A 16,646-nucleotide genomic window follows, 5' to 3' on the forward strand; every position below is an offset into this window, starting at 1 on the left:
TCGATCCCTGGCATCTCCAGGTAGGGCCACCAGATAGCCCAGTCTGGAACCCTGGAGAGACTCTGCCAGGCAGTATTGACAATGCTGGGTTAGACGGACCAATGGTCCGATTTAGGATAAGGCAACTTCCTACATTACATGGAGATTAGATTATATCCGGTCTTTACTGAGCATTCATTTTGATTTGTTTGCAAGGTATTTATATGTCTAGGGGTTGCCAACGTGGCTCCTTATATAAAATATTCCCTCTGGGCTTGGCTCCTGAATTTGGGCAACTCACCTGTAAGAAAAGATGCTAAATAAGGCCTGTTTGCTGCAGAACCTCTTCTGGTCTACATTAACCACCTTTGACCCTTCTGATCTTTGGTGGTTGTATATGGAACTTGATCTTTACCTCCTTTGGATTGTGCTGTTCTCTTCCTGCCCATCAGACTGATAACTGGCTCTCCTGGACCCCAAAAACCTGACCACTTTGGACTTGCTCCGGGCCCAAACCTGGAAGTCAGTTCATTAACTTAAATATCAAACAGGCGCCATCTCTGTTATCTTTTCAGCACCTATTGAAGACCTTCCTCTTTCCACAAGCCTTTTATGTTGAGAACTTATCCCAGTCTGCGTCTGTGTTGGAACTGCTTTTTAATATGTTTTTAAACCTTTTTTTTAAAAAAAGGTGTTTTTAACCTTTTTTAAAAAAAAAAACATGTTTTGAAAGCTTTTTAAAAAAATGTTTTTAAAGCTGTTTTGTTTTAATTTTAAAGTATCGTAAGTCTGCTTTTATGATGTTTTAAAGTGTTTTTAGTGCTTTTGTTTGCCGCCCTGGGCTCCTGCTGGGAGGAAGGGCAGGATATAAATCAAATAATAACTAATAAAATAAATAAACTTGAATCTCAGCATGCCCAGAAACCCAGACAACAGCAACACACCACCAAATGTTCTTTGAAGACTAAAGAAAAAAGATAACAGAACGTATTTATGTATGTAAAGTGTCCTGTGCACCACTTAGTTACCAACATTTCTAATGTAATGTGTGTCAGTTGAAGGTGAGCAAGTCTAAGGGTAGCGATGAACTACAGCAGGGCTGGGGACCCTCTTCCAGCCTGAGGGCCACATTCGCTTGTGGGCAACACTACAGGAGGCACATGCCAGTTGTGGGTGTGGCCAGAGGCAAAAATGGGCAGAGCAGTGGTTGTAACTTTTAGCTTTGCACAGTCAAGGACACATTCCAGCCAGGCAAAACCACTTGAGGGGTGTGTGGAGCTGGGCGAATGTGGAATGTGGCCTGGGAAGAAGGGGTGTGGCCTAGGGAGGAGGTGTGACGAACAGAGAATCCCAAGGGCCAGATAGCGAGGCCTGGACTGGTCACCCCCACTGCTGAAATTCAGGCATTGGTATATATAGTAACTTTTCCCAGTCTGGTATCCTCCAGATGTTTTGGACCATAATTCTCATGATCCGAGACAACTGGCCATGCTGGTTGGAGGCTAATAGGAGTTTAAAATGGGTGTTTTGTGGGGAGCAAGCACAGCTAAGTGAAGACTGAGCATGTTCAGTGGCCCAATGCTGTGTGTCTGTTGGGAGGGGGGGACAGAAAACCGGGGGGGGGGATGGAATGGAGCATCCTGGAAGATGGCACAGCTGGCAAGCAGATACTCTGAATGGGAGCTCTGCACACTGCAACATTTAGGCGCAGGTCCCTTCTACTTTGGGTTGCATCTGACTAAGCTCTACTCAGAGAAGACCCATTTAAATTAATCAACCTAAATTAGCCATGCCCGTTAACTTCAATGGGTCTACTCTGGGTAAGACTAGCACTGAATACAACCCTATATCTTCAGTAGAGCTCTTGTCTCACCATTTCCAGAACCATGAAGGATATCATATGAAACAAAAAAAACAGAAAGGGTTAGTCAAGGAAGGCCCCATCCTCTTGTGACTAGTAAAACATCTCTGAACACTATGGACTGGAACTGTGAGAAAAGCCCCTGTGGTTTGCCGAATTAGCAGTGGTGCAATAAAAGCCAGCTATATGGGATTAGCAGATCCATTAAGGAGCTAACCTGTCCATTGACAGTCCCTTGGGAGGAGAGGAGGAGGCAGCAGTGGAAGTAGAAGATCTTAAGTCATCAGAGTCTCGTCTTTGGCAGGGAAGAAAGGATATAAGTTGCAAAAAGAGACATGAATCATCAAACTGTTGCCTTAGAACACAGCAAACTGACCAGGGCCACATCTGCACCATACATCTAAAGCACTCAAACGGCTTCATCTCTCAATTGTCATGGCTGGCAATAAGACGGCATTGCTAGGTACTTAAAAGAGCTGGGATAAGGGTCCATAGGCACATATTTGTATATTTCACAAACGGGGAACCACCACTACGGAAGCCCCAACCGGGCAACCCCCAGTGGCGGCACCACCAATAGGACCTCCCCTGACAATGACAAGACCCAAGATGGTTGATAGTGAGGAAGGTGCTCGTTTAGGTCCTTAGGGTCCCAAAGCTGTTTAGTAAAAATGCTGGAAATCTTTGCTCCTGAAACAAGGTCAACCTGAGTTCTAGTGTGCCGTGTATTTTGGTCCTGCTTCCTGGATTGCCCCCTGATTCACATTACTCTTTGACTGTCAATCCAGTGGAAGCTGGGCCATTAGGACGAATGAGGGACTGCCCACCAACCCAGTCTGCCGTCAGCCAGCTCCCATCTGCCTGCTTTCCTATTTAACAAGTCCAGGGGATGGCATCTTCTGACCAGTTTCTTCCTCGGTAGTATCAATGTTCCCTTGCTGAGATTTAGAAAGGCAAAAGAATGGGGATAAAACTAGAATTAGTTGTCTCAGCCCGTGGTTGGCTCTGGCTCCACCTACTGTTTTGGCTCCTGGCCTTCCGGCCTATCAGACCCAGTGGGTGACAGCTACCAGTGTCTCACACATAGTTCCTGGATCATGGTTCACTCTAACCCGCAGGCCATGGTCCAGTGCAGACATTCCCAGCTGCATGACCTTCTTTCTGCCAGATCACCAGCCCTGACACTAAGATAGGTACAGACAACTGGCAGACTTGGGTGCAAAATCTGAACCTCCCATCCATGTTGTGTACTGGCTGATAGCTCAGGTTACAATGTAAAACTTGCAAACAAAAATAAAGTCACCATTGCTGCTGCTGTGACTTTTCGGATCTTCAGGAATGTTTATTTGTCCGTGATCAGCCTATGAAAGCTCTTCTCTTCCCTCTTTCTTTGGTTCACTTCTTTTCTTGGGCCCTTGGACAAGAACCAGTGGTGCCCACTGGGAAGGGTAAGGTGGAAGGCAGAGAAGCCCACAGTAGGTGAGCCAGAGCCAATGACAGGCAGAGACTACTAATTCTAATATTGTCCCTACCCTCCTCCCTGTTGAGTTCTACAAGGGCAACACCAAGAATGAGGAAGCGGAGGTAGCAAAGAAGCTGTGCCATCCCCTGGACTGGTTTTAAGTAGGAAGGCACATAGGTGGGAGCTAGCTATACACTATTTGCCCTAATGCCTGTCGTCCGTGAGTTTTACTCAGGTGGTCCACGGTATCAGTGCAGATGCCAGAGGGCGGCCAGGTCAGGCCCTGGCCGAGGGCCCCTGAAGGGCCCCTTCTTAGGATGGGAGGGTAGCACTCCCATTCCACAATCTGTGACAGGATCAGCTCCCAACCCTGCCACAGATTAAGAAGAGGGAGCTCCCAGGCACCTTCCCCCAATATAGTCAGTGCTGGTTTCAATAAGCCTGCACACATGCCTCACCTAACTCTCGTATCCCTGTGAATGATGTGCGTGCTGCACACGTATGCTTGCCATCAGTCAAGATGGTGGGGCGCTTCCCTAAGGGGCTAATGCCCCTGCCACCATCTTGGTTTATGGCAGGCATGTGTGTGCAAGCGCGCACGTCATTCACAGGGACTAGAGAGGTAGGGGGATGAGTGGGTGGGCTTATTAGCCCCGCACAACCTGAAGCGGGGGCTACAGTGCCACAGGCCCAGGGCAGGCTGGTGCCCATGAACCCAGTCATGCCTGGCACTGGCCCTGCATGGTATGCCCACATTAAATATTCATCTTGATTGTTAATTGCATTTTGATTGATCTTGTTATTTCTTTTATTGTATTTTATTGTATTACAATTTAAATTCTAAGGAGTGCAAAGTGTAATATGATAAATACAATACAAGAAATAAAGAAGCAATCAAAATGCAATTAAATATCATGCAGCATCTAGCACAGCTCATTGCAATGGCTACAACAGGAAGAAAAAATTCATTAAGTGATCCACCAAGACCCTCAGCAATTTTCAAGTGGTCCAGGGGAAGAAAAAAGTTTGGGAACCACTGATCTAATGGATCAGGCCCCACTGGCAAGATTCTCTGTCCCTAGGAATGGAAATATTATGAGCTCCACTCCTGAAACACAAAAACACATACCTCTCCTTTTTTAGTTCCAAGTTTGGTGACTTTTTGGATGTAGCTGAAGTGGTTTTGGGTTCCTGAGTATCTCTGCAAATAGAGAACACACCATGGTGTTAGATGCAGTTTGAAAAATCAGTAACAGAATGCCTGATCTTGGCATTCCTCCGTTCACCTTCTCCACCATCATGCATCTTGGTGTTTGTATAGGCTACAGACAGAGGAAACTTGTCCAAGAAATATCCCTCAGCATCTTCAAATATAGCAGGATCATTCCAACCTATCCATTGGGGAAAACCATCTAAACATAAAGAAAGGAACCCTCAGCCTTAGCTTACATCCTGAACTTACAAAATCATAGAATCATAGGACCCATCCACACCTAACCATATCTAATGGCGGCCTCAAGATCCCTACATGTCATGTTTGTGCTCGGATTTTTTTTTTTAATTTCAGACATCATGTGGGCATTTTATTTTTTTATCTATTTCACATTTGCATTTTGTCACACCTCTAAGTCCACCCCTTTAAGGCGATTGATCCTTAAAGGTCCTTGGCTTTTCACACGTTTTTCTGTTCTGGCACACCCCTGGAAGAGTGCAAAAAATGTATATCTGATTTTTTAAAAAATTGATGCACATGCACAGGCTTGTATTTATGTAGCGAAAAAAAGATCCAGAACTCAAGTAGTGAATTAAAAACATAGGATCAGACCGATGAGGGAAGGTCTGCAAGAATGATTTTAGGAGGAGGACTGAAAGCCTGCTCAGAAATCAGAGGAGTGGATATTTTCCATCCTACGCCAACAACAGGCTGCAGAAAATGGTTACTTGCAAAAAAAAAGGAACGGATGACCTAGAAAAATACATGGTTGCAGACTGGAAGTTAATTGATCCTTTGTTAAAAGGCATCACAACATAAATAGGAAATGGATGTGCAAAATGGCAAACATTAACCCCCCCCCAAAGTGCAAGCAAAGTAAATGCCATCCCTAAGTCTTGAAAACCCACAAGTCATGTTATATCAAAATGTAAATGTTTATGTGAAAATGCAAAAATGTGCATTTGTAAATAATTGATTTTTTGATTGAGTGCAAAACACTCAAGCAAAAACAACAACAAGGGTTTTTACTCAAAAACTCTTCTGTGGGCTGTTACACAGAGCACAGTACATAGAAGTTAAAAGTTATTAATACAATATAAACCTTTGTAGTTAAGGAAAGAGGTGCATTCTGTGCTTTCAAGGAACAGTCAATTTTTCGATTGTTGGCATAATATAGCAAAATAGCTTTTAAAAAGAAAAGTGATACTGCGTTTGACTAAATAATTGTTTCTATGTTTGATTGCAAAATACAGGTTTGTTTAAAAAAAACAACTGGGAAAACAATCAGCAATGTGATACGGCTACGGAAGTGAGAAGGAGGTGCCCAGGTTGAGTACTGGAACCACGCATAAGCTGTAAGGAAGGAGGAGGTGTAGATAGAGGGTAGGACCTACCCCTGTGATCCATCTATAGCGCAAAAAACTGGAGCGAGACATCCTCACTACAGATGTTACAGTGGTTAATAATTGGGATAGCAATAATAATCGGTTTATAGAAGGGTAAGGGAAACATGAATTTAATTATGAGAAAGTCCGAAATGTCAGGGAACGTCATATGGACTTTGGTGAATTAATGGAAACACAAGAGGCTTAGATCACATATTAAAAGGAGGTATGGATGGGCCCATAGAATCATAGAGCTGGAAGGGGCCTATAAGGCCATTGAGTCCAACTCCCTGCTCAGTGCAGGAATCCAGATGAAAGCACACCTGAGTCCTGACAGATGTCTGTCCAGCTGCCTCTTGAATGCCTCTAGTGTTGGACAGCCCACCACCTCCCTACATCATTGGTTCCATTGTTGCACCACTCTGACAGCTAGGAAGTTTTCCCTGATGTTCAGTGGAAATCTGGCTTCCTGTAAGTTAAGCCCATTATTTCATATCCTGCACTCTGGAATAATCAAGAAGAGGTCCTGGCCCTCCTCTGTGTGACAACCTTTCATGTACTTGAAGAGTGCTATCCTATCTCCCCTCAGTCTTCTCTTCTCCAAGCTAAACATGTCCAGTTCCCTCAGTCTCTCCTCATAGGGCTTTGTTTCTGGTCTCCTGATCATCCTGTTGTCCTCCTCTGAACCTGTTCCAGTTTGTCTGCATCTTTCTTCAAGTGCAGTGTCCAGAACTGGACGCAGTTCTCAAGATGAAGCCTAGCCAGTGCCAGGGGAACCAATACTTCATGCAATTTGGAAACAATATTTCTGTTAAGGCAGCCTAAAATAGCATTTGCCTTTTTTGCAGTTATATCACACTGTTGGCTCATATTCAGCTTGTGATCAACAACAATCCCAAGATCCTTCTCGCATGTAGTATTGCTGAGCCAAGTATCCCCCATCTTACAACTGTACATTTGGTTTCTTTTTCCTAGGTGTAGAACTTAGCACTTATCCCTGTTAAATTTCATTCTGTTGTTTTCAGTGCAAAACTCCAGCCTATCAAGATCACTTGATCACAATATCACCTGGCACTTCACCCATTCTTCATGATTTCACAAAGATAATAGCAATGGCTCTGAGAATTCTTCAGCCAGTTTCTTCAATACTTAAAATGCAGTTCATTGGGCCCTGGAGATTTGAACTCATTCAGTGTCATTAGGTGTTCCTTGACCATTTGTCTATCAATCTCAAGCAGTAATCCTGCCCCTTCAACTTCACATTTGCCCAGAGGGAGAAGCAAAAGAAAAGTTTGCTCTTTTAGGAGAAGACTGAGCCAAAGTAGGAATTCAGCACTTCTGCATTTTCTTTGTCATCTCTTATCATTCTGCCATCCTCATTCAGTAGCTGAACCACCATTGCCTTTCTCTATCTTTTGCTATGGATGTACCTGAAGAAAGTTTTTTGTTGCTTTTAGCATCCCTCACTAACCTCACCTCATTCTCTGCTTTAGCCTGCCTGATGCCATCCCTGCAATTCCGTGCTACCTGTCAATACTCTTCCTTTGTGGTTTAGCCTTCCTTCCACTTCCTTTATGTGTCCTTTTTTGTTTTTAGGTCATCTCTAAGCTTTTTGTGAAGCCTCATTGGCTTCTTATGCTGTCTTCCCCCTTTTTTCTTTGTTGGAATTGTTTGCTATTGTGCATTCAGAATTTCCTTTTTTAGAAACCATTAGTCCATTTAGCTTAGCATTGTCTACACTGACTGGCAGTGGCTCTCCAGAGTTTCAGATGGGACATTCCTAGTCCTCCCTAGAGATGCCAGGGAATGAACTTGGGACCTCCTGCATTCAAAGCAGATGCTCTACCACTGAGCTACGGCCCCTCCCCAGGATGTGGCCTAAAGGAGAGGAGGTGTGACTGGGAAAAGTCCTGAGGGTCAGGCAAAGAGGACTGGAGGATGACGTTTGGTCCCCAAGACTGAGGTTCCCCATCCCTGGTGCAATGGATGGAGGGCTAGACTAAAACTGCATAGACCTGCACCAATGGACTGACTTGATATAAGGCTGCTTCCTAAACCTGTTCTAAAACCCAAAGCCTCACACTCTGCTATATCTTAATTAATCTTTCAACATCAAGGATAGGCTAACCTGAAGGCCAGACTACAACTCCCTATCATCCCTTCCACGCCAGCAATAAAACAAAGCAAGAATTCTTTTAGTTTAATCCTTAAACTACCTCCCCGTGCCCCATAATATACCCATTTATCTTCTTCACTTTTTTCATTATACATTTGCACCGTTGTTACCTTGTTTGTGGCGTTGATATATAACAACAATTAATTAAAAAAATTAAAACACTTGGAGATGACCACACTGGCTACCCCCGAGAGAATACATCTAAAGGACCCCCTCCTCACACATGGATCTGCCTGCTCTTTGTAATCATCTTCAATGCATAGGTGGATGGTGATTGGGGCGGCACCTCGTATGTTTTGCCTAAACATTAGGAGAAATGTCCTAATAGTAAGAACACTTCGTTTATTCTGTTAGTTATTTATTAAACGTATATTCTGCCCTTCCTCCTAAAGGAATTTGACAGTGAAATAGAGGTGGTGGACTCTCCTTCCATCTGTCTGGTATGCTGCTGTTGCATCCCGGATTGCCGTTCCTATACAGAGGAAGAGGTTGGAACCGATGCCCTCCAAGGTCCCTTCCAGTTATAGGATTCTATGATCACCTTCCTCAGAAACATTTGTGTGGCACTATCGACTTTTGTCATCTTGTAGGCACCAATACTATTTTATATACCCCTGAATATTTGATGGTTGATGTGTTCATTATCATCTTTCCTTCTTTTGTTTTAAAAGATATTGGTAAAAAAATTTTTTTAAAAAAAAATCAGCTAGAGTTTTTAATCCTCAGATTTCCTTTTAACACCCTCCATCCATTCTAGTTAACTTAAGAGCAAAAGCCTATGACAGACTTTTGTTAATTAGAAAGGCAAGATAAACATATTTTAAATAAAATAATATATGCATAGGGCAAAGTCAGTAAGGCTGCTAGGCAAATCTCTTTGAATAAATTTGGATCTCACTCTTCCTCCAATAGTGTATAACATGTGAATTTTAAAACTTTATTTTATGTATATACTCTGTTTTGTTCATCACAATTACATATATATATGTAAAACAGAGCTAAAATACCTTTAATTCCTGATTAGTTACATGGATCTAGCACTTCTGCTTGGGAACAAAAGGAGAGAGTATACAATGCCCATGGTTGTGAGCAGGGGTGTTGCAAAAAGGTAGGTACAGAAGGGAAGAGCCTCAAATATTTTTTTCTAAGTGCTCCAAGTGTTTCTGGGCAGCTAATGAATTTGGGGGAAACTGAATTGAAGGGATGATCTGGGTAACTGAGTAGGATACTGATTTGGGGAAATATATTAATTTTAGATGACTTTATATAGTTCTAAAGATAATATAGAGGTAACTGAAGGAGAATTGAATAGATATGGGGCATGCTGTCTTGGGAACTTAAAGAAAATGTACTGCCTTCAAGTCGATTCCGACTTATGGCGACCCTATGAAGAGAGTTTTGAGGCTGAGAGGCAGTGACTGGCCCAAGGTCACCCAGTGAGCTTCATGGCTATGTGGGGATTCGAACCCTGGTCTCCCAGGTCGTAGTCCAGCACTGTAACCACTACACCACACTGGCTTGGAACTTAACTGGGGGTAAATGAATAGAAGAGGAACTGATCTGGAGTTGGCTGCAAATTACTGGAAACATTTATCTGGGTTGATTTGGATGGAAAGTTAGTTGGCTTGCCTTCTGTGACGTTTAAATTCTAAATTAGCATCTATGTTACATTAGGTAAGGCACATTAAATCTACATTAGCATGTTCATTTTATGCAAATATGTCCCAAATCTTTTAAGTACCTAACAATGTTGTCTCATTGCCAGACATAAGACAATTAAGAGATGAAGTTTACATGTCTGATGAACAACATAGCTTCAGTCTGGGTAGCTGAAAGCTCTCTCTGCTTAATAGAGCACTCCCCAAAGCTATCAAGGCAGAACAGCTCTGCCATCTGCCAAATGGCTGGTTAACAAGATCCAGGGACACTCCTGACTCACACCACCATTTTGGGAACAACACAGAACAGATAGCACTGTTGTTGCTGGCACTGAAGTGAAAAGAGAAACCATAACAGAGTCTGGCATTTCTCCAAGCCCAAGCAAAGAACGCCATGGCAAACCTAGTGCTGGCTGAACAAGATATAGGGATGGGGAAGAAATGCGATTTGGTTCATATTTAAAGGTGACTCTATCAAATTTGGATGCTCCAAAACAATATGCGAACCAAAACACAGCTCTCTTTTGGAAATCGCTCTTCTTTGAATTTTGTGATGCAGTTCTCCAGCCAAACAATTATTACAAAAATGCATACATTAGGACAATGTGTGCATAAAAATGAATATATTAGTGAAAGTAACATACACAAATGCATTATATTAGCACAAATTGCTTGCAAACATGTGCACATTAGTCAAGACTGCATACAAAAATGTGTTTATTAGGAGAAATTTGCACTAAAATGCCGATAAATTTTCATGATGAAAAAATCAAGTTGCTGCTTTAAAACTTAATTTAATATTGGAAAATTGAGAAACTGAGAAAACTGACTCTGGCACATCCATCCCTAATAAGATGCCATCATTTAGGTAAAGAAACCTAGGATTGGACAGGAGCCGAGATATTGATTTGATTCATTCTTCTGTTTAAAACTCCCTCACTGGGGATGCTTCTAAAACTTAAATCTCTTGAGCAGTGTGCGGGTGTGCACATGCGCATCTTGTCTTTACCACGCATGTAGGCAAACACTTGCACATAAACACTAAGGCAGCCTTTCCTAACCAGTGTGCCTCCAGATGTTGTTGGACCACTATTCCCATCTTTCTTGACCATAGGCAATGCTGGCTGAGGCTGATGGAAGTTGTGGTCCAACAACATCTGGAGGCACACTGGTTGGGAAAGACTGCACTATTCAGTGCATAGCCTGCCATTTCACATTCTGCAGCTTCCAAGATATAGGACTCCAATGCCATCAGCCCCAGCCACTATAGCCAATGGTCAGGGATGATGAGAGTTGTAGCCCAAGAACACCTGGAAGGCAACATGCATCTAGGGATGCCAGGTCAGAAGCATTCCAAACCCTGAGATTTCAGGGGCGGTCCCTAGTGATGTCATGGGGCAGGGCCTAGTGATGCTATTAAGCATGATACATTAAACATCAACCACAGCTGCTTGGAGCATACCATTCAAACAAAAAAATTCTCTGATTGGAAATTAAGATAGCTTAGCTAATTGAGGGTGTTTCCAAGTCCAGCTGAAGTGATGGGATGATTCCTTCTCACCTGTTTAGGGACCCTGGGTAGGGAATGTTTAATCTAGTCTACTTGCTGCTAGCAAGAAGGATTTAAGTACCCTTAGGCCAGGCCAGTCACCAGAAGGCCATTGTAGGAAGAAAGGGAGCCTAGTGGTGTGGAGATGCTAGATGGGAGCACTCAGGAGTAAAGATGGATGCACTTACTAAGGGATTAAATACACTTACTAAGGGACTAAGCCACATAGTACTCAACAGGACTTATTTCTGAGTAGATATGGTTAGGATTGTGCTGTTGGCAAGGCTTGACTAGGGATCCTCTGCAATGATATCCATATCAAAGCAAGGTTGGCAACCCCCTGCCTGACTTTTAACATGGCTGTTCCAAACTTCTTTACAGACTTGACTCTCCAATGCAGAGAGAGGTTTCAGAAATGAGTAAGAATTAGCAAGATTCTCTACTCTTCCCTGCCTACACGGTGGGCTTCTATAAACTCACTTTGACAGCCAACCCAATTCCAGTGAGTAATAACTGACAGAGAGAAAACACACATGGTTTGGTCTACCTTCACAGGCAGTAACAGCAGCAATTGAAGCCACACTTCCCAGTATGTGAATTCTCTTTTACCGCTATTGGGCAAGGAAAAAACCATCATGCAAATAACAAGGTGAATCATCAGTGGGTTTAAGGGGGGGCTGAGCTGACCATATGCAACCACTGTTGTTGCTTCTATGGGTGTAAGGGAGTAAGGTCAGAGGTAAATGAAATGCAAATAGAAAGGAAAAACAAAAGACAGTGATGATTTCCTAAATGCAATACCATACCAACCACAACAAGATTCCTATGAGCAAGACAGAAAACTCAGCATCCCACAACCAGTCAGGGTTCCTAACCAAAACTAAAAAAATCCTGGCAGCCAGTCAGCCAATGTCACAAAAATCCCCATGCAGCACAACCTGACCCAGGGGCTGCAGTTAGTGCAGAATGCTGGGTCATGATTGCTGACATGTGTGAGACCCTATCAGCACATAATACTGCACTGGTTGCCAGTTTGCTACCAGGCCAAGTTGAAGGTGTGATTTCCATGTTATGGGTACCACATAGTACTTGTTCTACTCTTGTAAGAAATCGATCCTTTAGTGTGGCAGTACCTATGCTTTGGAACTCCCTGCCTATTTACATTAGGCAGGCACTTCAATGTACTCATTTTGGGACCTACTAAAAACATTTTTGTTTAGTCAAGCCTACACAGGCATGTAGAAGCTATTATGTTTTTTATCTGTTTTTAATCATTGTTGGTTTTATTATTTTAAATGTTTTTAAATACCTGTCTTAAACTGTTTTTGCCAATAATGTTATTGTTTTAATTCCTTCTGTAAACCGCTTTGAGTTTTTCCAGGCAATAGTCTCTTCCAGAGATTGAATTTTGGACCTTTGCATGCAAAGCAGGTGCCCTACCACTGAGCTATAGCCCTGTTTAAAGATGTGCCTTTTAAAATTGTTCTTTTCAATTCACTAATGAATGCACAGCATAGGGCAGATCCACACCATGCATTTAAAGCACATTCAGCATACATTTGAAGCACATGAATCCCACCACAGAATCCTGAGAACTGTAGTGTATTAAGGGTGGGGGGAACTATAACTGTGAGGGAAAAACTACACTTCCCAGGATTCTTTGGGTGAAGTCATGTACTTTAAATGTGAGCTGGATGTGCTTTAAAGATATTGTGTGGGTCTGCATTACTTCATAAACTTTGCCTGCATATAAATAATTTTAATTATATTTTTAAATGGAAATCAGCTACAAAGTTTACTGGGTGATCATGGGCTATGTACCATCTCTCAGCCTAATCTGCCCCTCAGGGTGAAAACAACAGAGGGGGACTATGACCACCCCAAGGAAGAACAGCACACTTAAAATGTAGAGGAAATATGTAAATAATAATTTACCAACATTGTGTGAAATCAAATACATATCAAGACATAGTATGATGACATATTTATAAAGGCATGAATGTCAAAGATGTTTATTATTTACACAACCTGTAAATATTTATAGTGCAATCTTATGCATGTTTACTCAGAAGCAAATCCCAATGTATTCAATGGGGCTTATTCAAACAGGGAAGTATGAACAGCACTGCAATTCAGTGATAAGAACCTTCACTCACCCAATCCAAAATTCAGAATCATGCCACTTTTGCAACTCTTTTATACTTGTTTTATGGTTTTGCAACTATTTTATACTTGTTTTATGGTTATTGGATTTTAAATGGCTATATTTCTTGATGTGAGCTGCCTTGGTTTCCAACCCTACCTCACAAGGTTGTTGGAAATATTCCACATATACACACACTAGAGATGTAAACATACCTACACCCCATATAACAGTTTATTGTCAAAACCAGTTGGCCATTGCAGAACATTTTTTAAAAGTATTGGTTTCCTGCCAAATAAAAGCAGTGACACTTAAGTAAGCCCTGCCTAACTGCTTTTTTAAAAAAAAGGATCGGAGGGGGAGAGAAAGATTTGCAACACAGTCCTTTTCTATGTTCACTCAAAAGTCCCATTAATTTTCATTACAATCCTAACCATGTCTACTCAAAAGAAAGCCCTATTGAATTCAGTGGGGTTAACTCCCAGGTTTGTGGAATTAACATTGCAGCTCTACTCTCAGAAAAGTTTCATATTGGGAAGGTTTTCAAAACAGGTTATGAATACAACAAAAACTGTCCTCTTCAACAGTCCAGTAAAATTTAAACTTCTTGGACTCCTTAATTAGCACTGCAGAATATACACTTTTTAAAACTTCTGTTCAAAAATTAATTGAAATATAAAATGTATAATATGCCATTTTTGCAAGTAATTAAAAAACCCTGCATGCACACTTTTATTATAATTATAACTAAAATTGTATACTGTGTATGCCCATCATGATCCTGCTGTGACCTTCTGTTGTAGTGCAATCCTATGCATGTTTATTCAGAAGCAAGTCCCCATCCTCTTCAAAGAAAGTACTCTTTACGCTGCTGAAAGTTATATATTTACTGAATTCCTAATGTGAGACAAGCAGGGAAAGGAAACTGTTCTCAGAACTTCAAATGGGTTTTAGGTATTGCCTGACTTCACAACCCTGACTTCACTTATTGGCTAAAAACCTGAAAGGGCAGGGGTTAGAGCAGCTGGTACGGAAGTTGGGGGGGGGCTGCCATTTTGATTTATATTTTTGAACCAGACCACCTAGAAACTTAATTTTTTAAAAAATGAAAGCTAAGAGTCCAGAGATTCAGGTGACTCACCTGGAGACGACCCTCCAAAACCAGAGCCTCTGGGTAAAAAAACCAGAGACCTGGTAAACCTACACGTATCCCATCTCTGTTGTAGGATACAGTTCTGTTTTCAAGCCTACCCATAGCCAAAAGTACATATTCCCACTCGGCTTATATATCAGCAGATGAGAGCCTAGTGGAAGAGAAGGAGCTTGAGGCGTGATCATTGCCATGAGGAAAGGTTTGATATTAGCAACAGCACTCATATGACTAGGGATCAGCGAGAATTTCAATTCAGTTCTCATTTCAAGTTGCCTTTCAAATTCGCACTTTCCGAAACAGCAGAACTAAAACACAATCATCCTTCGAAACCTGCACTTATTCTAATCTTGCAATATTCACCGATTAACCAATATTTACAAAAATGTATCTCGGGGAAAGCGTGCATAAAAATGAATATATGGCTGAAAATAACATGATGAGAAATGGCTTGCAAAAATTCACACAAAAATGCCAGAGACTTTTCATGAGGACTTTAAAAAAAAAAGGCACAAACTGATGCAGAAATGTGGATATCTGAATTTAAGATTGGACAAATAAGAAACGGAGAGAAACTGAAATGGGCAAATCTTCCCATCCCTACATACAGTACATCAGAAATGACTACAGGTATTTTACATGCTTCCTTTTTTAACATTCTCCCAGGGCAGTTTACAATAGCATTGAGTAAACACAAAATTAAGCTTAAATAGTTAATAACTATAAAACAGCAACTCATAAGACAGTAGAACCAAACTAATAATATAAATACCTCCCTCTTTTCTTTGGACAGATGGATGTTCCAGGGAGCCTACCGCAGGTCATAGCATATACAGTAGTATTTATTAGAAACATAGGCTCCATCTAGTTCAGCACTGTCTACACCAGCCTTTCCCAACCAGTGTGCCTCCAGATGTTGTTGGACCACAACTCCCATCTTCCTGACCATTGGCAATGCTAGCTGAGGCTGATGGGAGTTGTGGTCCAACAACATCTGGAGGCACACTGGTTGGGAAAGGCTGGTCTACACTGATGGTCTCTCCAAGGTTTTCAGATAGGGAGTCTCTCCCAGCCCTGCCTGGAGATGCTGGGGATTGAACCTGGGACCTTTTGCACGCAAAGCAGAGGCTCAGCCGCTGAGCTTATTATGGCCATTCCCCTATATACTTATCTGGGCCACATCAAATCTCTGAGATGCAAGTCACTATTCTTCTTCTGTTACTCAAGGGAAGATGAGACAAAGCAAAGGTCACCCAGTGAGTTCACTGCTGCATGGGCATCTGAACCCAGAACTAAGTCTAACAGGAGTGGGGAACTTTTTTCCAGCTCAAGGGCCACATTTCCTTGTGGGCAACCTTCCGGGGCTGCCCACCAGTGGTGGGCGGGGCCAGATGCAAACATGGGTGGAGCAATGGCTGTGACTTGTACTGTTATGCGGTAAGTGACATTCCAGCCATGCAAAAGGTTGAGGTTTCTTCACCTTCACTCTTCTCCATCCTCCTTCTAGGCAAGCAAGAGGAATCATCACTGTTCAAGGCTACATTCCAGCCAGGCAAAAACACTCAAGGAGGGGTATGGCCTGGGGAAGGTCCGAATAAGGAGGTTTGGAGGGCAGCATTTGGCCCACTGGCCTAAAGTTCCCCATCCCTGGTCTAACGCTACCTATTGTACCATACTTCCTCCAGTTCTGCCAACGACTGGATCCAACGCACCAGTAGACATTCTCAACATCCAGTCATGATGAAAGGGCATGGGACACTTATTTCTCAAGGAGCTTTTAACTAAGAAAAGAAAAGATGTCGGTGTATCTGATCACATCTCATCCACATCCCATCTGCCCCTTGATCATCATTCTTGCGATTAAATAGCTATACCTGTCTGGCTTGGAAAGCATGGAACAATTCTTTGGCATTGCCTCCAGGGAGATGGACTTGTTTGATTTCCTGGAAAAGTGAGACAAATCGGGGTGGTCAGTTTGTGCTGTTCAAATGGATATACCAAAGCTAGTTTTCTTGTTCTGAAACTCCTAAATGTACACCTGTCCTCTGGATGCAACCCTTCGATTCCTCC

General features: G+C 42.4%; 1 protein-coding gene across 3 annotated transcripts in view; it reads right to left on the reverse strand.

The window, feature by feature from the left end:
• TCEA3 (transcription elongation factor A3) overlaps positions 1-16,646 on the reverse strand; it is a 55,358-nt gene that overhangs the window by 17,136 nt on the left and 21,576 nt on the right. Inside the window, exons 5-7 of one of the 3 annotated variants that reach the window (XM_061596107.1) lie at positions 16,451-16,519; positions 4,432-4,503; positions 2,058-2,135 (exon numbers count right to left, since the gene is read on the reverse strand). In XM_061596107.1, the coding sequence (XP_061452091.1) occupies positions 2,058-2,135; positions 4,432-4,503; positions 16,451-16,519 (219 nt within the window). The remainder of the gene's footprint in view (positions 1-2,057; positions 2,136-4,431; positions 4,504-16,450; positions 16,520-16,646) is intronic. The other 2 variants (XM_061596108.1, XM_061596109.1) reach the window with 2 other exon arrangements.

Source organism: Rhineura floridana, chromosome 15, assembly GCF_030035675.1.
Source record: "Rhineura floridana isolate rRhiFlo1 chromosome 15, rRhiFlo1.hap2, whole genome shotgun sequence".
Lineage (NCBI taxonomy): Eukaryota > Metazoa > Chordata > Lepidosauria > Squamata > Rhineuridae > Rhineura > Rhineura floridana.